Source organism: Lodderomyces elongisporus, chromosome 2 (assembly GCF_030384665.1).
Source record: "Lodderomyces elongisporus chromosome 2, complete sequence".
In the NCBI taxonomy this organism is placed as follows: domain Eukaryota; kingdom Fungi; phylum Ascomycota; class Pichiomycetes; order Serinales; family Debaryomycetaceae; genus Lodderomyces; species Lodderomyces elongisporus.
The window spans coordinates 2,289,643-2,312,841 of NC_083674.1; the positions used below are offsets into that span (position 1 = coordinate 2,289,643).

The window sequence follows — 23,199 nt, forward strand, 5'->3', positions numbered from 1 at the left end:
TCGTTTTCAGGAACACATCAAGGTGGGGGACTCGATGACTTTTGCTATTAATCTTTACACTTTTCTTTCTAATATTAACACACCTTTCTGTTTTTGTATACACTCTGCTATTTGTAAATGAACCATTCTTCTATCTCGCACTCTGCCTACAAATTATTTCTCAAATTGGACGTTCTGTATATTTCGCGCAATCGCTGTCATTGCAAACTAGAGTATCTCGGGTTGGAGTATGTGTATGTATACGCGCACGTGAGCTGCTGTGAACGAGTCAACCTAAGATACACGTAATATACACGTAAGATGGACGCGCGCGGGTGCGTGTGTACTTTACAAAAAACTTTACAAAAAACTTTACAAAGAACTTTACAAAAAACTTTACAAAAAACACTACAGTGGGCAGCTGAGCCCACAATTGTCCTCAAACTTCAGCAGAAAAAAGTTTTCCCGTAAATTCGCACCAAACTCAGGGGAATAATCAACACACACAAACAATTCTCGACTCGTTGCAAGCTTGACGGCAATCCGTCGAGAATTGTTTGTGGAGATAGAATGCATTGCAGGATGTATAAGGTTGTAGATTGTGTTGAGCCAACATGCATCCAAACATACAATTCATTCACTCTAGTCGTCCGTTTTCTGCTACAGCCACACACTATTGGTCACACACTATTGGCCACACCCCATTTGGCAGCACCCATTTGGTTTTTTGTTATGAAGCATTTGGTAGCGTATACAATTGCACACGCCCTTCTGTTCCCCTCACTTCCTCGCGGGTTTTGCAACCACAATGTATATGGCATAACACAATTTACTTGTTAGTCTCCAACCACAAGGCGTGGCGAGAGGGCTACTTGGTGAAGTATAAATATCCACAAACAAAACCCTTGTGACCTCAAACCTTTTTTTGCCCTTTTCTTCTTCTTTCGCCAGAAGTAAACCCACAACCAAAGTCTCACTACGTTTTAAACAAGTCAGACTTTACCTGTTAGTTTACTTAATCAAATTCTAAAATGAAAATTTTTAAGAAGCTTTTTAACACCGCCTCCAAGTCAAAGGAGGCAGAACCAGCCGAACGCAATGTTCGGTATCCAATTCCAGGGGAGACATCAGGCTCACCAGTATCGGTTCCTTCACCGGCTACAGGGTCGGAAACCTTCTACGAGGTAGATTTAGGCGCTGAAGACGTGGAGGAAAAGAAGCTGGTGAGGAGACAATTCCCCCTGTTTAGACCATTTGGATGGTTTAAAGAGAGGAGAGAGGAGAAGGAGTTAGCTGAAAGGGTTCTTTTGGCTAAGGGGATGGTTGCCGGCATTCGTGCGTTGCATCCCAACAGAAAGAAGAAGAAGAAGATGAATAACAACAACAACAACAACAACAACAACAACCTCAACAACAACCTCAACAACAACCTCAACAACAACAACAACAACAACGACAACAACAACAACAACAACCTCAACAACAACAACAACAACAACAACAACAACAACAACAACAACAACAACAACAACAACTGCTGCAAACCTTTCACATACGGAAAGTTTGTAGCAAACGTAGAGTCATACTGTCCTCGACTGTGTCAGGAAATCAGAGCTTCAATGGGCTTCTCGGATTCCGAATACGTACAGTCCATTTCTCAAGGACTCACAAAACTTGAGAATGGAAATTACAAATCGGGTGATAGGAAGTTTATTGTACACCGGGTCACAAAGAGAGAATTTGAAAATGTGATCAGGTGGCTCCCTGAAATACTTGGCGAGGACGAGTATGAGTCGCTACTTATACCTGTCCTTCAATTAGTCGAGATGCAGTTAAAGACGAAAACCAAATACTTCGTTGTAACACGCAATCTCGACTATAGGACAGAGTTTTTATTGGAATACAAGTTTTCCCGGAATGGCAAGGAATCTGCTATATCACGTCGCCATCCCAACAATTTCAGGCTCACAGAAACTCGGAAGTTCCCAGAAAATGAGGCTTGGGATTGGTGGGATAATTATCGCTTTTTAGAAGACGTATCTTTTCTAGCTGCCAAAGAAAGATACGGCTTCAAGTTTGTAATATGTGCTGCATATGCAGATGATGGGGACCATAGAGTTTGGTATTATATTGATGATTGGTTTAAAGACAGTCCAAGCGGGGTCTCTCGATTAGGTCAGAGTAGGCGCAAATTGTCTGAGAAGTATGCTCTTTGGATTTACAATCTTTTCAATTTTCATTTGAACCTGGTGGAAGGTCCATTGAAGATGAAGGACTTTGATCGCATATATCAACGTCCTAGAAAAGAAAAATCCTTTATTCAGAGAAAGTTGGCCGAAATGTTTTGCTGCGATCTGAGACCCTCAAGCTCTGAATCAATCTGAAGGAGTCGAGCTCTTTCTTAGCCCATCTTCTACCCATTCATCTTCAACCTAATCACTGGTGCTAATTGCAGACAAAAAATGAAAAGCAAACCCGTGTGGCTGATATTCCTACTGCTATTCCTGCTATTCCTGCTATTCCTGCTATTCCTACTGCTATTTCTACTGCTATTCCTACTGCTATTCCTACTGCTATTTCTACTGCTATTCCTACTGCTATTCCTGCTGCTATTTCTACTGATATCCCTACTGCTATTCCTGCTGCTTTTTCTGATGTTACCTCTGTTGCTGCTTCACGGATGACTATATCACAAACCCAACCATGATCCCAAAGCAGGGGGAGCCCACTGACCTCTGCTACCGTTTCCCATAGCCTACCACAACATTGCACTAGTGTAGCTGCCGACTCACACATTTATTCTGAACTTGGCAGATCCTGCGACAAAATGGCGCCTTTGTCGTATGATCTTGTACGGGGAACGAAAAATGTCGAGGACGCATATGCACTAGGAGTATCAACAAGGCACAGCGGGATCATATAATCACAGGTTGAGTTGTATAAGTCACCGTGCAAGTTGTTTCAGATGGTGCAGAAGTAGAGCTTGCGGAATCTACTTTCGTTTTCGGGATTTGTTTATGTTACATTAAATCATTGTTTGCTCGTGAAGTAATAGTATTACTACCACTACTACTACTACTACTACCACCACCACCACTACTACTACTACCACCACCACCACTACTACTACTACTATTACCACCACTACCACCACTACTACTACTACCACCACCACTACTACTACTACTACCACCACTACCACCACTACCACCACTACCACCACCACCATTACTACGACCGCTATCACCACTAATATTTATCATATTTATTATACTTAACATATTTATCATAGTGTGTGCTATCCAGTGTCGACCAAACTTAAACCATGCCATTCAAATTTGTCAAGGATGTTTCTGGTGTTACTTCTGGTGTTACTTCTGGTGTTACTTCTGGTGTTACTTCTGGTGTTACTTCTGGTGTTACTTCTGGTGCTACTTCTGGTGTTACTTCTGGTGTTATTTCTGGTGTTATTTCTGGTGGTGTTGCTGATGCTGTTGCTGATGCTGTTCCTGCTATTGCTGTTTCTACTATTGATGTTGCTGCTCCATGGCCGACTATATCACAAACCCAGCCATGATCCCAAAGAAGGGGAGCTCGCCAAAAAGTGTGCCCGTGTTCATACACCACAAAGGGCCCTGCTACTACTTATTTTATCCGTCACTGGCACGCACACACTTTTGGTATCTCCCATTGCACCTGCATCTTCGCTCGTTTAACATATACAGCTTTCACTCGTTTTCAGGAACACATCAAGGTGGGGGACTCGATGACTTTTGCTATTAATCTTTACACTTTTCTTTCTAATATTAACACACCTTTCTGTTTTTGTATACACTCTGCTATTTGTAAATGAACCATTCTTCTATCTCGCACTCTGCCTACAAATTATTTCTCAAATTGGACGTTCTGTATATTTCGCGCAATCGCTGTCATTGCAAACTAGAGTATCTCGGGTTGGAGTATGTGTATGTATACGCGCACGTGAGCTGCTGTGAACGAGTCAACCTAAGATACACGTAATATACACGTAAGATGGACGCGCGCGGGTGCGTGTGTACTTTACAAAAAACTTTACAAAAAACACTACAGTGGGCAGCTGAGCCCACAATTGTCCTCAAACTTCAGCAGAAAAAAGTTTTCCCGTAAATTCGCACCAAACTCAGGGGAATAATCAACACACACAAACAATTCTCGACTCGTTGCAAGCTTGACGGCAATCCGTCGAGAATTGTTTGTGGAGATAGAATGCATTGCAGGATGTATAAGGTTGTAGATTGTGTTGAGCCAACATGCATCCAAACATACAATTCATTCACTCTAGTCGTCCGTTTTCTGCTACAGCCACACACTATTGGTCACACACTATTGGCCACACCCCATTTGGCAGCACCCATTTGGTTTTTTGTTATGAAGCATTTGGTAGCGTATACAATTGCACACGCCCTTCTGTTCCCCTCACTTCCTCGCGGGTTTTGCAACCACAATGTATATGGCATAACACAATTTACTTGTTAGTCTCCAACCACAAGGCGTGGCGAGAGGGCTACTTGGTGAAGTATAAATATCCACAAACAAAACCCTTGTGACCTCAAACCTTTTTTTGCCCTTTTCTTCTTCTTTCGCCAGAAGTAAACCCACAACCAAAGTCTCACTACGTTTTAAACAAGTCAGACTTTACCTGTTAGTTTACTTAATCAAATTCTAAAATGAAAATTTTTAAGAAGCTTTTTAACACCGCCTCCAAGTCAAAGGAGGCAGAACCAGCCGAACGCAATGTTCGGTATCCAATTCCAGGGGAGACATCAGGCTCACCAGTATCGGTTCCTTCACCGGCTACAGGGTCGGAAACCTTCTACGAGGTAGATTTAGGCGCTGAAGACGTGGAGGAAAAGAAGCTGGTGAGGAGACAATTCCCCCTGTTTAGACCATTTGGATGGTTTAAAGAGAGGAGAGAGGAGAAGGAGTTAGCTGAAAGGGTTCTTTTGGCTAAGGGGATGGTTGCCGGCATTCGTGCGTTGCATCCCAACAGAAAGAAGAAGAAGAAGATGAATAACAACAACAACAACAACAACAACAACAACCTCAACAACAACAACAACAACAACAACAACAACAACAACAACAACAACAACAACAACAACCTCAACAACAACAACAACAACAACAACAACCTCAACAACAACAACAACAACAACAACAACAACAACAACAACAACAACAACAACAACAACAACAACAGCTGCAAACCTTTCACATACGGAAAGTTTGTAGCAAACGTAGAGTCATACTGTCCTCGACTGTGTCAGGAAATCAGAGCTTCAATGGGCTTCTCGGATTCCGAATACGTACAGTCCATTTCTCAAGGACTCACAAAACTTGAGAATGGAAATTACAAATCGGGTGATAGGAAGTTTATTGTACACCGGGTCACAAAGAGAGAATTTGAAAATGTGATCAGGTGGCTCCCTGAAATACTTGGCGAGGACGAGTATGAGTCGCTACTTATACCTGTCCTTCAATTAGTCGAGATGCAGTTAAAGACGAAAACCAAATACTTCGTTGTAACACGCAATCTCGACTATAGGACAGAGTTTTTATTGGAATACAAGTTTTCCCGGAATGGCAAGGAATCTGCTATATCACGTCGCCATCCCAACAATTTCAGGCTCACAGAAACTCGGAAGTTCCCAGAAAATGAGGCTTGGGATTGGTGGGATAATTATCGCTTTTTAGAAGACGTATCTTTTCTAGCTGCCAAAGAAAGATACGGCTTCAAGTTTGTAATATGTGCTGCATATGCAGATGATGGGGACCATAGAGTTTGGTATTATATTGATGATTGGTTTAAAGACAGTCCAAGCGGGGTCTCTCGATTAGGTCAGAGTAGGCGCAAATTGTCTGAGAAGTATGCTCTTTGGATTTACAATCTTTTCAATTTTCATTTGAACCTGGTGGAAGGTCCATTGAAGATGAAGGACTTTGATCGCATATATCAACGTCCTAGAAAAGAAAAATCCTTTATTCAGAGAAAGTTGGCCGAAATGTTTTGCTGCGATCTGAGACCCTCAAGCTCTGAATCAATCTGAAGGAGTCGAGCTCTTTCTTAGCCCATCTTCTACCCATTCATCTTCAACCTAATCACTGGTGCTAATTGCAGACAAAAAATGAAAAGCAAACCCGTGTGGCTGATATTCCTACTGCTATTCCTGCTATTCCTGCTATTCCTGCTATTCCTACTGCTATTTCTACTGCTATTTCTACTGCTATTCCTACTGCTATTTCTACTGCTATTTCTACTGCTATTTCTACTGCTATTTCTACTGCTATTTCTACTGATATCCCTACTGCTATTCCTGCTGCTTTTTCTGATGTTACCTCTGTTGCTGCTTCACGGATGACTATATCACAAACCCAACCATGATCCCAAAGCAGGGGGAGCCCACTGACCTCTGCTACCGTTTCCCATAGCCTACCACAACATTGCACTAGTGTAGCTGCTGACTCACACATTTATTCTGAACTTGGCAGATCCTGCGACAAAATGGCGCCTTTGTCGTATGATCTTGTACGGGGAACGAAAAATGTCGAGGACGCATATGCACTAGGAGTATCAACAAGGCACAGCGGGATCATATAATCACAGGTTGAGTTGTATAAGTCACCGTGCAAGTTGTTTCAGATGGTGCAGAAGTAGAGCTTGCGGAATCTACTTTCGTTTTCGGGATTTGTTTATGTTACATTAAATCATTGTTTGCTCGTGAAGTAATAGTATTACTACCACTACTACTACTACTACCACCACCACCACTACTACTACTACCACCACCACTACTACTACTACCACCACCACTACTACTACTACTACCACCACTACCACCACTACCACCACTACCACCACCACCACCACCACCATTACTACGACCGCTACCACCACTAATATTTATCATATTTATTATACTTAACATATTTATCATAGTGTGTGCTATCCAATGTCGACCAAACTTAAACCATGCCATTCAAATTTGTCAAGAATGTTTCTGGTGCTACTTCTGGTGTTATTTCTGGTGTTACTTCTGGTGCTACTTCTGGTGTTATTTCTGGTGTTACTTCTGGTGTTACTTCTGGTGTTATTTCTGGTGTTATTTCTGGTGTTATTTCCGGTGTTATTTCTGGTAGTGTTGCTGATGCTGTTCCTGCTATTGCTGTTTCTACTATTGATGTTGCTGCTCCATGGCCGACTATATCACAAACCCAGCCATGATCCCAAAGAAGGGGAGCTCGCCAAAAAGTGTGCCCGTGTTCATACACCACAAAGGGCCCTGCTACTACTTATTTTATCCGTCACTGGCACGCACACACTTTTGGTATCTCCCATTGCACCTGCATCTTCGCTCGTTTAACATATACAGCTTTCACTCGTTTTCAGGAACACATCAAGGTGGGGGACTCGATGACTTTTGCTATTAATCTTTACACTTTTCTTTCTAATATTAACACACCTTTCTGTTTTTGTATACACTCTGCTATTTGTAAATGAACCATTCTTCTATCTCGCACTCTGCCTACAAATTATTTCTCAAATTGGACGTTCTGTATATTTCGCGCAATCGCTGTCATTGCAAACTAGAGTATCTCGGGTTGGAGTATGTGTATGTATACGCGCACGTGAGCTGCTGTGAACGAGTTAACCTCAGATACACGTAATATACACGTAAGATGGACGCGCGCGGGTGCGTGTGTACTTTACAAAAAACTTTACAAAAAAACACTACAGTGGGCAGCAGCAGTGATAGGAGCCAGATTCTCCCTATGTTCTGGAAGTGGCGCATTTTTGTAGAACTGACATAGGATCCAGCCTGGGGTTCAACCTAGGGCTCAACCTGGGATCCGGCCTATATGATGTAAATGTATGGGGCGGGGAAAGAGGGAGGGAGTAGCTGAGCATGTACTAGTCTGTCGATTTTTCAAGACGGCACCGGTGAAGAGCTGCATAGTCCATTTTATAGTTGTCCATTATTTCTACAAAGGCAACGAAGTCCCATTCTAAGCAGTTGGTGGGGTACATTTATTTTCATGAACTCCTACCCTCTTTTGCACTTGTGACAAAAGTTGAGAAAACAATGTGCACCGCTTCTTCATGTTTGTAAAGCGCGTGTTTGAGATAGAAATTGATGAAAAGTTCATTAATTAATTAGAAGTAAGTTGAAGCATATTTCTATCTAGATTATTCAAAACCAGTAAAGAGGAAGTACTAGTATCCTTACACACGAAACTGCAAGGAAAATTCAATGAATAATAGTTCCCTGCACATGACATCACAAAACTACTAAAACCACATGTATCCATAAAGAATAATAGCTAATAATCGAAAGTCATAAAGACGAGTTCACACAATTACATAGCTTAGATGTCAAGCTTAAATTGCTAACCGTGAAAATGAAGAACAAAGAACACCCATGCAAAAGCAATGAAACAAAGTTTCAATAAACTTCCTAAATAAAGTTATCAACTAATGCATTAATAACTATTAAACACGAGATATTTTGCTCCCTAGATTCATACATCAGTGAGTGAACCAAATTTTGAAACGCTTTTCTCTTTAATCAACTTTCTTCTACAATTGGTAAAATCCTAATACTTTTCAATATCAAAATCGAATCTGAAGGCAATTATTGAAACAAATTATTTTTTGTGCGTTAATTCCAGGCACCCAGTAAAAAAGCTCATGAGGGTTAGCGAATGAACTGAAAACATGCTCGAGGGCATTAACTATGACAAGACAGAACATATGATGTTACCAGCTAAAACACATGACGTTAGCACTTTACTTTGTAGCTCTACTTCCAAATTTAAGATTAAGTTTATATTACCAACACTGCTCTCTCAAATAAGTTAATCAAACAAAATAAGAATAAACTTCAGCTAAACTTCCATTTGACTCCAAAAAAGGAATAGATTCCGTATATATTGCATAGATAGTAGTACATAGCAATACAGAATACAGGAGTATCCTGAGATTTGCGAGCACATTTCGAAGAACATCAACTTGCAAGGTATTATTCAAAGATTATTGAGAAATGATCTAAATATTAGATTCCCTACCAGCATGGAGTATAACATCTAACTGACAGCATCTTACATGAATTAATTTATGCAACAAACCAATCTATCTTAAATCTTTTTCGCACAATACAAAAAGCAAATGACTTGATCAAATACACTATCTTAGCTAACAATTACTTTTATTGTCAAAAACAGATTACCAATTTCGAACGAGCTACGTATGTGAGAATCAATAACACTTATAAAAATAATAAAACATTCGCGTACGCTGAAATAAAACAACAATTTGAAAGCATTTGTAATAGAATACCAAATTGTATTTGAACTACATTTCAGAACCTTTATTGATACAGTAGCGTTGAAAAAAAGGTGTATGACAGAAATTATTGAATCTTACTAATCGTCAATACCAGCTTTAACAAATAGAGAAATTTTATGAAATTATACAAGAATAAATAGTAATATAAAATGCATAGAAGAAAATAAAAAGCAATAGTTGATTCTTTCAAAAACTATGTCTTTACGAAATACGCCACATATAGTAACTTAAGATTTTTTTCAAAAAGTTTATTGTTTGGTTTAACATGCAGTTTCGGAAAGTTACAAAATTTAAACTAAGAAACGGCTTGATTGTCACTTACCAAAAGCTCGAATTGAATTCAAAATAGCTTAAAAACCAGAAAATAAAAACCTACATCTCTCTTCAAGATGACATATACTTCCAAAACCTTTTACTAGAGAGGTAATCTAAAGTACCTTTTATTACAGAATGAATTTTTAAAAACCTACTATTAGAATACAATGTAACTATTGCAAATGATAGTAGAGGAGATTGACTTAGATTGCACACTTTAATGGAAATTTCAGTAACGGACCATGTAATTGATAAATTTAGTACTCCAAAAATTCATACTGGAAGATATGTTGGTTTGATTAAGATGACAATTAGTTCATCATTCAACTGTTACATTAAGCTCTACACAACTCATTCAAGTCGCACTTAACATATTCAATTGGCCTTTTCGATAGTTTTCTTTCAAATTGTGCCGCGATGCTTTTTAATATTAACATGTTTAGGTTGGTGACTGCTCTATATTAAACACAAAGTGGGTGTAGTCTAGATTGCCTTTATTGAGTGCTGTAGTTGACAAATAATCACTCTAATTGCGATTTGGATGCGACCTTTTTAAAAAAAATCATATGTCATTATGATTTTGTCCCACTGGAACAAATAACTATTAAGTTTTGCGGGTGTCAGTTATTGCATTTAGTCATATATGAAATGTTCAAGATAGGACTGAATTTGATCTTAATAGCCTTTGTAGAGATTTTGGTACTTAAGTTATCATTAAAATTTGTTTTGAGTTTTTTGGGTGAACATAAGAGCCTTAATATCGTACTTTCATTTTTGTTTTTATTTCTTCATCTTGAAAGTCCCGCCTGTAGTATACTCTTAGTCGAGACCTTATCCAAGAATATGTTTTTTTCTCGCTATATTATCATTTATCCGTTTAGGGTTTGCAATAGGTAAAGCATTGGTATTCAAAATTCTTTTGATAGCATATAGGTCTGCCTATGCATTCCTCTCAATTCTCCTGCATTTTAAAGATTGATCGTTACGAATGCAAAAGGCGTCGCGAAAATGTACAATGTTGTTCAAGCGTTTTTAAAATTTTCTACTTTGGAGCTATTTTTTAATGGTCGACTCGGATTGCTATCTTATGTTTTGGTTTATTATTGGCATTCTTGTTATTGGGTTATTAGGCAAAGATATAAGAAAGTTTTACTCATTAGTAATTTAATGCTTTGTTCTTGCATAATTGTCTTTACTAAGTTCCTATTATGGATTATGTTTTGATAGATGAATCCTTTTTTGCGACAGAGTATTGTTAGGTACGGATTGCCATCTGTACCTGTTAGAATCAACTTTTATTTTCTTGCTTGTAGTGTATGAGGAGTTTTTTCTGCCGTATCATGAAGTAATGCTAAAACGGTCTGGATAAGCACTGCCCTATTTAGTAATCTTATTTTGAATTGATACTGCTTTTTGCATCGCTCGCGACAGATCATATTGGATTATAAATTACTACGTCCTTTATTTTTTATCAACAGAATATTCAGTATTTTGGAGTTAATATGGTATAACTTGCATAATAAATTATTTTTTTTCGCTTTTGGCAAAGCAGGCTGGCTTGTTAGTAAGGTTTTATTTTTTCGGCTTATGATGCGTCTTGTTTATTATATTCTGATTTGTAATTTAAGCTACGGCTGATTACGAATTTCGTGCTTCGACATTTTGGTAGCTACTGTCGTCTATAGTAAAGCAAAGGCTTTGTGGTTAGGAAGACTCATGTCATGTTCTTGAAGTTCAAAAAATGAGCATCATCAATATCGTTTTCTTGGCAGTGTAAGTATTGTGAAATGTTTGGCAATAATACGTTTAAATTGTTTTCATATTTTCTTGAACCCCCACCCTTTTTTTTGTGATTGCGAAATTTGTTGGTTATTTGTTGCCGATCCTGTCCTTGTGTTCTTTTTTTTTGCATGTAAGTGAGTGGCTCTTTTTCTTCCTAATCCTCAAGGTTTGTTTTCTAGTTTGGCTCTAGCATTGCGTCTTAAATAGTTGATTAATATTACCACCTTGCCATGATGTAAATACATCACTGTGCAACTGGTCATATGCTTCAAAAGTAGCATCTTTTGTAGTTCAAGATGGCCTGGCCAATCAGTGCATGGGTTCAGAATTGTGAAGCAGAGACTCGTGTAGATAATGTAGTCAATTTAGACTGTATGACAAGAGAGCAGGTAACTGTTCACCTAGCAAGCGATGCAGCTTACAAGTAAGCTAATCAATATGAAATTTCTTATTACCAAACAGACGTAATTTTGGTTGTATATTTGACCATAAGTTGGTATTCTCAGATTTAATTCAAGATTAAGACTCTGTGGATAATCTTCTCTGAAGAATTTGAATATCTGGTCACAAAATCTTCACTTTTGATGTATCACCAGACACAAGTCTTTTTGATTGAATCTCCTGAAGTCAAAGCATAATAGCTTCTGCTACATGTGAGCAAAACTTTTGTGGGACTGTAATTTTTTTTTTAGAACGACACATGAAGGCACTGGAGCTGGAAAGGTGTTTGAACCGATAGTAGATTATCTTTAATTGCGACTTTCATATCTCAGAATGAAGAATTGCAAAACGATCTATAAACTGTTTGTGCTGTAACTTCATCAGTATTGTTTTTTCTTTCTAGTTCTGAATCTACCTGTGGACAAGCTTCATGATAATTGCAAGTAGGATCCTTTTTCATTTCGGAAATAATGGAAAAGACTTGGGGACCTATAGCACGGGGAAGGGCTTGTCCTCGCAATTTTTTGGAAGAGGGTGGGGGGAAGCTAAAAATACCGATGGGCAAAGGGAACTACTAAGCAATAGCAATGAAAGTTTGTGATAAGGTGCCGTCTAATTTTGTCTGCTTTTTTGTAAATATTATATATATATATTTTTTTTGATTGTTACTTGCAAGTTTGGTGTTGGGTGGATGAGAAGTCTCATCTTTCAAAGCAAGAGCCCCCGGCTATTATACCACCCGCTGTTCATCTAGCTCTCTTGTTTTCGATATTGGTATTATCTCAACCATCCTGTTTATTTATACCCCTTATTATATCCACAACCCAAGAAAAAGACCCACTGAGACTCGCTTCGTCTTTCCCCGGCATCATTTTTGCATTGCATGTATACAATCTTCGATTTAGTTTGCATAACACTAGCATGATATTTGCATGCATGTCTCTCTTGTTGCTCTCGATAAGCTAAATGCTTACTTGATAAATACCATGTACGACACTGGTTAATTTAGCCAATTCGTTAGGCGTCAACTGCCAACACTCTTCCGAGATCAAAGAGACTGAAAAATTTGATAAGTCTAGAAGAAGTGGAAAGGGACATTTAGCAATATTTTTACGCAAAATTTGAGAAACATGTTATTTCGGTATCCGGTCTCAAATAGCATTCATGAAAGCAAAATAAACAACATAATTTAATATACAAAACACCAATTCCCAAATTGTATTTTTAGGGCTAGTAGCTGTCCGCTCTTCATTCTAAAGTGTATTTTGTAGTGGATGCAATGATCTCTAACGCATTCAAAAGACCTCCTTGTTGTCAGAGCGCCAGAAATTGAGGTTTTCAATGTCCACGACAACCATCATCTCCAATATAATGACTATAGAATGACAACAAAAGCATATTGTGAATTTGGGCTTTTAATGGGTAAAACCAACATAATTCAAAGATATAGCTTGTTAACAGTAGAAGAGAGTAGTAACAACTCTCGTTCATTCGTTTCCTCGTGCATGAACAAGTTGATCTCAATTGAACACAGTACCTCAAATGCCAATATATACGGCACAGGTGACTTTGGACTTAAACAATATAAGTCGGAAACATCTTATAAATTACAACTCAAGATTCTCTTAAATACCGTTTGATTAACGACACTTCAAAAGAAAGTAGTTAGCAACTTTTAACCTATCTGCTCTCTACCATTTTAGTGCATGTATAAAATAACACCAGGGGATATTAAAAATCATTTAGAACCACATAAAAGTAAATTTCAAATTGCGACCATAGTGTGGCCATCGGGAGTCAAATATATGTAGCTTGCTCCGCATTGAGTGCGTGTAGGAAACGTACCAGTTAATTCATGCAAAAATTCGAAACATCGATACCAGAAATGTGAAGCCAATAGTATCCAGTTGCAACGGAAAGTGCACAACTAGAGTTGATGAATAGTGTCTCAAGATTTACTTGATATACACACCCACCCGCGCGCGTCCATCTTACGTGTATATTACGTGTATCTGAGGTTAACTCGTTCACAGCAGCTCACGTGCGCGTATACATACACATACTCCAACCCGAGATACTCTAGTTTGCAATGACAGCGATTGCGCGAAATATACAGAACGTTCAATTTTGTAGGCTGAATGCGAAATAGAAGAATGGTTCAATTACAAATAGCAGAGTGTTTACATAAACAGAAAAGTGTGTTAATATTAGAAAAAAAAAGTGCAAAGATTAATAGCAGGAACAGCAACACCACCAGACATAACATCAGCAACACCATCAGCAACACCATCAGCAACACCACCAGACATAACATCAGTAACACCACCAGACATAACACCAGCAACACAACCAGACATAACACCAGCAACACAACCAGACATAACATCAGTAACACCACCAGACATAACACCAGCAACACAACCAGACATAACATCAGCAACACAACCAGACATAACATCAGCAACACAACCAGCAACACCATCAGCAACACAACCAGCAACACCATCAGCAACGCAACCAGTGACACAACCAGGAAAAAACACCAGGAATAACACCAAAAACATTTCTGACAAGTTTGAATGGCATAGTTTGAGTTTGGTCGACGTCGGATAGCACACACTATAATAAATATGTTGGATATAATAAATATGATAAATATGATAAATATTAGTGGTGGTAGTAGTAGTGGTGCTATTCCAACACGAGCAAACAATGATTTTGATGCAACATTAACAAACCCCGGAAGCAGATTCCACAAGCTTTTCTTCTGCACCATCTGAAACAACTTGCACGGTGACTTACACAACCCAACCTGTGATAATATGATCCCGCTGTGCCTTGTTGATACCCCTAGTGCATATGCATCCTCCACATTTTTCGTTCCCCGTACAAGATCATACGACAAAGGCGCCATTTTGTCGCAGGATCTGCCAAGTTCAGAATAAATGTGTGAGTCGGCAGCTACACTAGTGCAATGTTGTGGTAGGCTATGGGAAACGGTAGCAGAGGTCGGTGGGCTCCCCCTGCTTTGGGATCATGGTTGGGTTTGTGATATAGTCATCCGTGAAGCAGCAACAGAGGTAACATCAGAAATAGCACCAGTGACAGTAACGTGCTTTTTTTTTGTCCGTCTGTTTTTGTATTTTTTTTTTTTTTTTTTTTTTTCCTTTTATTACTTGGTTGAGACCAGCATTAGACTTTTGATCCTCGCTTTTATGTTTTTTATGCAGCGAGTGAAGCTGGTAGTTGGGGGTAGTGTTTTGATTTTGAACTTTTCTAGATGTAGTTCCCCCTCGATAACCTCAATGTGCTGATCTAAAGTCTTAATCAACCAAGCAGCGTATTCTTCTGGTGTTTTGACATTTGCTCCTCCAAACCTAAAAAACCTAAAAAACCTTCTAAACCCCCTCTCCCTGGTGTATGTCCTGTGGTAGTCGACAATCCGCACTTGGATTCCTGGTCGACTACCCACTTTTCTCTCCACCCCAACTAGAAGCTTATAGCCTGTTTTGTTTCTGGCTATAAGATGGGTCGTGTCCCTTTGCAATTTGTGAAGGATGTCCTCGCGTTCTTTGGTAAGTAAGGGGAAGCGGACATTGCCTGTTGGACAGCCCTGGTCAATGGGGTGGTATAATGGCCTCAGAAATGAGGACTTATGGACAACGGAGTTGGTGCAAAGTGTTGCGAAGGTGGGTCTGGGTTCGCCCATGTCACATGCGCGTTTGTTCCTGCGTGTCATGTAATTGTATGTGCGTGTGGTGTTTGTGTTTGTGTTTGTGTTTGTGTCTGTGTCTGTAAATGTGTATGTGTTTGAGGTATATGTGTTTTTCAGGCTTGTTTCTTGTGTGCCCAAGTAATATACCTCAGTTGCTTGGTGCTCGTATGCCGGACTTACTGCATAGATAGTTTCCTCCCCTCCAAAATTCATTTTCAAGAGTTGGAAGTGGGGAAGTATCAATGATGCCTCTTTGTAGTGGCTTCCCATTCTGGGAAGCTCTCTCCTGATGTCTTCGGAGTGTTCCTCTGAAATCTTGTAGATGAGAAATTTTCCATCTGTAGATTTGTAGGCGGTGCTGCCTATTTTTGTTATGGAGTCTTCCATGGACGCAAATGACTGTAAATAGGTGGATTCCAGGCATCCCCACAGCTTTCTTACTCTTTGAAACAGCTTTGCATGGTAGGACTCGATATTGGTTGTGTATTCTTGGTGCCTAAGAAAAACACTGAAAGTTTCGTCGTACTTCCAGGTTCTCCTGAGGCAGTCGGCAATACTTTTGTGTATTCCCTCTACAAGAAGAAACCTTTCGGCCTCTTTCTTGGTAAGCTTTTTAACTGGTGTTTCCAGCAGTGGTGCACCTGAGGGTGATTTCCCAGGTGTTTGCGAAGGTTTGAATCCCTTCGCCAAAGTTGATTTGAGGTTTTGGAAAACCTGCTTGGTTGATTGGGGTACAGGTTCTCCGGGAAGTTGAAACCGAACCTTGCGTTCGGCTGGTTTTTCCCCCTTTGACTTGGGGGAGGTGTTAAAAGCGTTTTTAAAAAATGACATTATTTAAGATTTAATTAAGTAAACTAACTGGTAAAGTCTGACTCGTTTAAACTGTACTAAGTGAGACTTTGGTTGTGGGTTTACTTCTGGCGAAAGAAGAAGAAGAAAAAGGAAAAGAAGAAAAAGAAAAGGGCAAAAAAAGGTTTGAGGTCACAAGGGTTTTGTTTGTGGATATTTATACTTCACCAAGTAGCCCTCTCGCCACGCCTTGTGGTTGGAGACTAACAAGTAAATTGTGTTATGCCATATACATTTTGGTTGCAAAACCCGCGAGGAAGTGAGGGGAACAGAAGGGCGAGGAAATCCCTTCTGGTAGCTCAGCAGTGTGTGTGCAATTGTATGCGCTACCAAACGCGTCGTAACAAAAAACCAAATGGGTGCTGCCAAATGGGTGCTGCCAATAGTGTGTGGCTGTAGCAGAAAGTGGACAACCAGAGTGGATGAATTGTGTGTTTGGATGCATGTTGGCTCAACACAATCTACAACCTTATACATCCTGCAATGCATTCTATCTCCACAAACAATTCTCGACGGATTGCCGTCAAGCTTGCAACGAGTCGAGAATTGTTTGTGTGTGTTGATTATTCCCCTGAGTTTGGTGCGAATTTACAGGGAAACATTTTTCTACTGAAGTTTGAGGAAAACTGTGGGCTCAGCTACTCCCTCCCTCTTTCCCCGCCCCATACATTTACATCATATAGGCCGGATCCCAGGTTGAGCCCTAGGTTGAACCCCAGGCTGGATCCTATGTCAGTTCTACAAAAATGCGCCACTTCCAGAACATAGGGAGAATCTGGCTCCTATCACTGCTGCTGCCCACTGTAGTGTTTTTTTGTAAAGTTTTTTGTAAAGTACACACCCACCCGCGCGCGTCCATCTTACGTGTATATTACGTGTATCTGAGGTTAACTCGTTCACAGCAGCTCACGTGCGCGTATACATACACATACTCCAACCCGAGATACTCTAGTTTGCAATGACAGCGATTGCGCGAAATATACAGAACGTTCAATTTTGTAGGCTGAATGCGAAATAGAAGAATGGTTCAATTACAAATAGCAGAGTGTTTACATAAACAGAAAAGTGTGTTAATATTAGAAAAAAAAAGTGCAAAGATTAATAGCAGGAACAGCAACACCACCAGACATAACATCAGCAACACCACCAGACATAACATCAGTAACACCACCAGACATAACATCAGCAACACAACCAGACATAACACCAGCAACACAACCAGACATAACATCAGCAACACAACCAGCAACACCATCAGCAACACAACCAGCAACACCATCAGCAACGCAACCAGTGACACAACCAGGAAAAAACACCAGGAATAACACCAAAAACATTTCTGACAAGTTTGAATGGCATAGTTTGAGTTTGGTCGACGTCGGATAGCACACACTATAATAAATATGTTGGATATAATAAATATGATAAATATGATAAATATTAGTGGTGGTAGTAGTAGTGGTGCTATTCCAACACGAGCAAACAATGATTTTGATGCAACATTAACAAACCCCGGAAGCAGATTCCACAAGCTTTTCTTCTGCACCATCTGAAACAACTTGCACGGTGACTTACACAACCCAACCTGTGATAATATGATCCCGCTGTGCCTTGTTGATACCCCTAGTGCATATGCATCCTCCACATTTTTCGTTCCCCGTACAAGATCATACGACAAAGGCGCCATTTTGTCGCAGGATCTGCCAAGTTCAGAATAAATGTGTGAGTCGGCAGCTACACTAGTGCAATGTTGTGGTAGGCTATGGAAAACGGTAGCAGAGGTCGGTGGGCTCCCCTGCTTTGGGATCATGGTTGGGTTTGTGATATAGTCGTCCGTGAAGCAGCAACAGAGGTAACATCAGAAATAGCACCAGTGACAGTAACGTGCTTTTTTTTTGTCCGTCTGTTTTTGTATTTTTTTTTTTTTTTTTTTTTCCTTTTATTACTTGGTTGAGACCAGCATTAGACTTTTGATCCTCGCTTTTATGTTTTTTATGCAGCGAGTGAAGCTGGTAGTTGGGGGTAGTGTTTTGATTTTGAACTTTTCTAGATGTAGTTCCCCCTCGATAACCTCAATGTGCTGATCTAAAGTCTTAATCAACCAAGCAGCGTATTCTTCTGGTGTTTTGACATTTGCTCCTCCAAACCTAAAAAACCTAAAAAACCTTCTAAACCCCCTCTCCCTGGTGTATGTCCTGTGGTAGTCGACAATCCGCACTTGGATTCCTGGTCGACTACCCACTTTTCTCTCCACCCCAACTAGAAGCTTATAGCCTGTTTTGTTTCTGGCTATAAGATGGGTCGTGTCCCTTTGCAATTTGTGAAGGATGTCCTCGCGTTCTTTGGTAAGTAAGGGGAAGCGGACATTGCCTGTTGGACAGCCCTGGTCAATGGGGTGGTATAATGGCCTCAGAAATGAGGACTTATGGACAACGGAGTTGGTGCAAAGTGTTGCGAAGGTGGGTCTGGGTTCGCCCATGTCACATGCGCGTTTGTTCCTGCGTGTCATGTAATTGTATGTGCGTGTGGTGTTTGTGTTTGTGTCTGTGTCTGTGTTTGTGTCTGTGTTTGTGTTTGTGTCTGTGTTTGTGTTTGTGTTTGTGTTTGTGTCTGTGTCTGTAAATGTGTATGTGTTTGAGGTATATGTGTTTTTCAGGCTTGTTTCTTGTGTGCCCAAGTAATATACCTCAGTTGCTTGGTGCTCGTATGCCGGACTTACTGCATAGATAGTTTCCTCCCCTCCAAAATTCATTTTCAAGAGTTGGAAGTGGGGAAGTATCAATGATGCCTCTTTGTAGTGGCTTCCCATTCTGGGAAGCTCTCTCCTGATGTCTTCGGAGTGTTCCTCTGAAATCTTGTAGATGAGAAATTTTCCATCTGTAGATTTGTAGGCGGTGCTGCCTATTTTTGTTATGGAGTCTTCCATGGACGCAAATGACTGTAAATAGGTGGATTCCAGGCATCCCCACAGCTTTCTTACTCTTTGAAACAGCTTTGCATGGTAGGACTCGATATTGGTTGTGTATTCTTGGTGCCTAAGAAAAACACTGAAAGTTTCGTCGTACTTCCAGGTTCTCCTGAGGCAGTCGGCAATACTTTTGTGTATTCCCTCTACAAGAAGAAACCTTTCGGCCTCTTTCTTGGTAAGCTTTTTAACTGGTGTTTCCAGCAGTGGTGCACCTGAGGGTGATTTCCCAGGTGTTTGCGAAGGTTTGAATCCCTTCGCCAAAGTTGATTTGAGGTTTTGGAAAACCTGCTTGGTTGATTGGGGTACAGGTTCTCCGGGAAGTTGAAACCGAACCTTGCGTTCGGCTGGTTTTTCCCCCTTTGACTTGGGGGAGGTGTTAAAAGCGTTTTTAAAAAATGACATTATTTAAGATTTAATTAAGTAAACTAACTGGTAAAGTCTGACTCGTTTAAACTGTACTAAGTGAGACTTTGGTTGTGGGTTTACTTCTGGCGAAAGAAGAAGAAGAAAAAGGAAAAGAAGAAAAAGAAAAGGGCAAAAAAAGGTTTGAGGTCACAAGGGTTTTGTTTGTGGATATTTATACTTCACCAAGTAGCCCTCTCGCCACGCCTTGTGGTTGGAGACTAACAAGTAAATTGTGTTATGCCATATACATTTTGGTTGCAAAACCCGCGAGGAAGTGAGGGGAACAGAAGGGCGAGGAAATCCCTTCTGGTAGCTCAGCAGTGTGTGTGCAATTGTATGCGCTACCAAACGCGTCGTAACAAAAAACCAAATGGGTGCTGCCAAATGGGTGCTGCCAAATGGGTGCTGCCAATAGTGTGTGGCTGTAGCAGAAAGTGGACAACCAGAGTGGATGAATTGTGTGTTTGGATGCATGTTGGCTCAACACAATCTACAACCTTATACATCCTGCAATGCATTCTATCTCCACAAACAATTCTCGACGGATTGCCGTCAAGCTTGCAACGAGTCGAGAATTGTTTGTGTGTGTTGATTATTCCCCTGAGTTTGGTGCGAATTTACAGGGAAACATTTTTCTACTGAAGTTTGAGGAAAACTGTGGGCTCAGCTACTCCCTCCCTCTTTCCCCGCCCCATACATTTACATCATATAGGCCGGATCCCAGGTTGAGCCCTAGGTTGAACCCCAGGCTGGATCCTATGTCAGTTCTACAAAAATGCGCCACTTCCAGAACATAGGGAGAATCTGGCTCCTATCACTGCTGCTGCCCACTGTAGTGTTTTTTTGTAAAGTTTTTTGTAAAGTACACACCCACCCGCGCGCGTCCATCTTACGTGTATATTACGTGTATCTGAGGTTAACTCGTTCACAGCAGCTCACGTGCGCGTATACATACACATACTCCAACCCGAGATACTCTAGTTTGCAATGACAGCGATTGCGCGAAATATACAGAACGTTCAATTTTGTAGGCTGAATGCGAAATAGAAGAATGGTTCAATTACAAATAGCAGAGTGTTTACATAAACAGAAAAGTGTGTTAATATTAGAAAAAAAAAGTGCAAAGATTAATAGCAGGAACAGCAACACCACCAGACATAACATCAGCAACACCACCAGACATAACATCAGTAACACCACCAGACATAACATCAGCAACACAACCAGACATAACACCAGCAACACAACCAGACATAACATCAGCAACACAACCAGCAACACCATCAGCAACACAACCAGCAACACCATCAGCAACGCAACCAGTGACACAACCAGGAAAAAACACCAGGAATAACACCAAAAACATTTCTGACAAGTTTGAATGGCATAGTTTGAGTTTGGTCGACGTCGGATAGCACACACTATAATAAATATGTTGGATATAATAAATATGATAAATATGATAAATATTAGTGGTGGTAGTAGTAGTGGTGCTATTCCAACACGAGCAAACAATGATTTTGATGCAACATTAACAAACCCCGGAAGCAGATTCCACAAGCTTTTCTTCTGCACCATCTGAAACAACTTGCACGGTGACTTACACAACCCAACCTGTGATAATATGATCCCGCTGTGCCTTGTTGATACCCCTAGTGCATATGCATCCTCCACATTTTTCGTTCCCCGTACAAGATCATACGACAAAGGCGCCATTTTGTCGCAGGATCTGCCAAGTTCAGAATAAATGTGTGAGTCGGCAGCTACACTAGTGCAATGTTGTGGTAGGCTATGGAAAACGGTAGCAGAGGTCGGTGGGCTCCCCTGCTTTGGGATCATGGTTGGGTTTGTGATATAGTCGTCCGTGAAGCAGCAACAGAGGTAACATCAGAAATAGCACCAGTGATAGTAACGTGCTTTTTTTTTGTCCGTCTGTTTTTGTATTTTTTTTTTTTTTTTTTTTTCCTTTTATTACTTGGTTGAGACCAGCATTAGACTTTTGATCCTCGCTTTTATGTTTTTTATGCAGCGAGTGAAGCTGGTAGTTGGGGGTAGTGTTTTGATTTTGAACTTTTCTAGATGTAGTTCCCCCTCGATAACCTCAATGTGCTGATCTAAAGTCTTAATCAACCAAGCAGCGTATTCTTCTGGTGTTTTGACATTTGCTCCTCCAAACCTAAAAAACCTAAAAAACCTTCTAAACCCCCTCTCCCTGGTGTATGTCCTGTGGTAGTCGACAATCCGCACTTGGATTCCTGGTCGACTACCCACTTTTCTCTCCACCCCAACTAGAAGCTTATAGCCTGTTTTGTTTCTGGCTATAAGATGGGTCGTGTCCCTTTGCAATTTGTGAAGGATGTCCTCGCGTTCTTTGGTAAGTAAGGGGAAGCGGACATTGCCTGTTGGACAGCCCTGGTCAATGGGGTGGTATAATGGCCTCAGAAATGAGGACTTATGGACAACGGAGTTGGTGCAAAGTGTTGCGAAGGTGGGTCTGGGTTCGCCCATGTCACATGCGCGTTTGTTCCTGCGTGTCATGTAATTGTATGTGCGTGTGGTGTTTGTGTTTGTGTTTGTGTTTGTGTCTGTGTCTGTAAATGTGTATGTGTTTGAGGTATATGTGTTTTTCAGGCTTGTTTCTTGTGTGCCCAAGTAATATACCTCAGTTGCTTGGTGCTCGTATGCCGGACTTACTGCATAGATAGTTTCCTCCCCTCCAAAATTCATTTTCAAGAGTTGGAAGTGGGGAAGTATCAATGATGCCTCTTTGTAGTGGCTTCCCATTCTGGGAAGCTCTCTCCTGATGTCTTCGGAGTGTTCCTCTGAAATCTTGTAGATGAGAAATTTTCCATCTGTAGATTTGTAGGCGGTGCTGCCTATTTTTGTTATGGAGTCTTCCATGGACGCAAATGACTGTAAATAGGTGGATTCCAGGCATCCCCACAGCTTTCTTACTCTTTGAAACAGCTTTGCATGGTAGGACTCGATATTGGTTGTGTATTCTTGGTGCCTAAGAAAAACACTGAAAGTTTCGTCGTACTTCCAGGTTCTCCTGAGGCAGTCGGCAATACTTTTGTGTATTCCCTCTACAAGAAGAAACCTTTCGGCCTCTTTCTTGGTAAGCTTTTTAACTGGTGTTTCCAGCAGTGGTGCACCTGAGGGTGATTTCCCAGGTGTTTGCGAAGGTTTGAATCCCTTCGCCAAAGTTGATTTGAGGTTTTGGAAAACCTGCTTGGTTGATTGGGGTACAGGTTCTCCGGGAAGTTGAAACCGAACCTTGCGTTCGGCTGGTTTTTCCCCCTTTGACTTGGGGGAGGTGTTAAAAGCGTTTTTAAAAAATGACATTATTTAAGATTTAATTAA

General features: G+C 40.5%; 7 protein-coding genes across 7 annotated transcripts; 3 read left to right on the plus strand and 4 right to left on the minus strand. All coding sequences in view use genetic code 12, as the record gives it.

The window, feature by feature from the left end:
• Positions 1-1,010: 1,010 nt before the first annotated feature.
• PVL30_002159 (uncharacterized protein) lies at positions 1,011-2,363 on the plus strand (the record flags this gene model as incomplete). The annotated part of the gene is made up of 2 exons (XM_061119313.1): positions 1,011-1,318; positions 1,592-2,363. 2 exons carry the CDS (start codon positions 1,011-1,013, stop codon positions 2,361-2,363), a joined length of 1,080 nt encoding a protein of 359 aa, XP_060975296.1.
• A 941-nt stretch (positions 2,364-3,304) lies between these two features.
• Positions 3,305-3,556, plus strand: PVL30_002160 (uncharacterized protein; the record flags this gene model as incomplete). The annotated part of the gene is made up of 1 exon (XM_061119314.1): positions 3,305-3,556. One exon carries the CDS (start codon positions 3,305-3,307, stop codon positions 3,554-3,556), a length of 252 nt encoding a protein of 83 aa, XP_060975297.1.
• A 1,129-nt stretch (positions 3,557-4,685) lies between these two features.
• Positions 4,686-6,065, plus strand: PVL30_002161 (uncharacterized protein; the record flags this gene model as incomplete). Its single annotated transcript, XM_061119315.1, has 3 exons — positions 4,686-4,989; positions 5,219-5,246; positions 5,294-6,065. 3 exons carry the CDS (start codon positions 4,686-4,688, stop codon positions 6,063-6,065), a joined length of 1,104 nt encoding a protein of 367 aa, XP_060975298.1.
• A 648-nt stretch (positions 6,066-6,713) lies between these two features.
• Positions 6,714-6,926, minus strand: PVL30_002162 (uncharacterized protein; the record flags this gene model as incomplete). Its single annotated transcript, XM_061119316.1, has 1 exon — positions 6,714-6,926. One exon carries the CDS (start codon positions 6,924-6,926, stop codon positions 6,714-6,716), a length of 213 nt encoding a protein of 70 aa, XP_060975299.1.
• An 8,462-nt stretch (positions 6,927-15,388) lies between these two features.
• On the minus strand, positions 15,389-16,445 carry PVL30_002163 (uncharacterized protein; the record flags this gene model as incomplete). The annotated part of the gene is made up of 2 exons (XM_061119317.1): positions 15,389-15,403; positions 15,762-16,445. 2 exons carry the CDS (start codon positions 16,443-16,445, stop codon positions 15,389-15,391), a joined length of 699 nt encoding a protein of 232 aa, XP_060975300.1.
• Positions 16,446-17,539: 1,094 nt separating this feature from the next.
• On the minus strand, positions 17,540-19,833 carry PVL30_002164 (uncharacterized protein; the record flags this gene model as incomplete). Its single annotated transcript, XM_061119318.1, has 4 exons — positions 17,540-17,855; positions 17,948-18,202; positions 18,506-18,846; positions 19,150-19,833. 4 exons carry the CDS (start codon positions 19,831-19,833, stop codon positions 17,540-17,542), a joined length of 1,596 nt encoding a protein of 531 aa, XP_060975301.1.
• Positions 19,834-20,941: 1,108 nt separating this feature from the next.
• Positions 20,942-23,181, minus strand: PVL30_002165 (uncharacterized protein; the record flags this gene model as incomplete). Its single annotated transcript, XM_061119319.1, has 4 exons — positions 20,942-21,257; positions 21,350-21,604; positions 21,908-22,248; positions 22,498-23,181. The coding sequence occupies 4 exons, from the start codon at positions 23,179-23,181 to the stop codon at positions 20,942-20,944; spliced, it is 1,596 nt and encodes a 531-aa protein (XP_060975302.1).
• Positions 23,182-23,199: the final 18 nt, after the last annotated feature.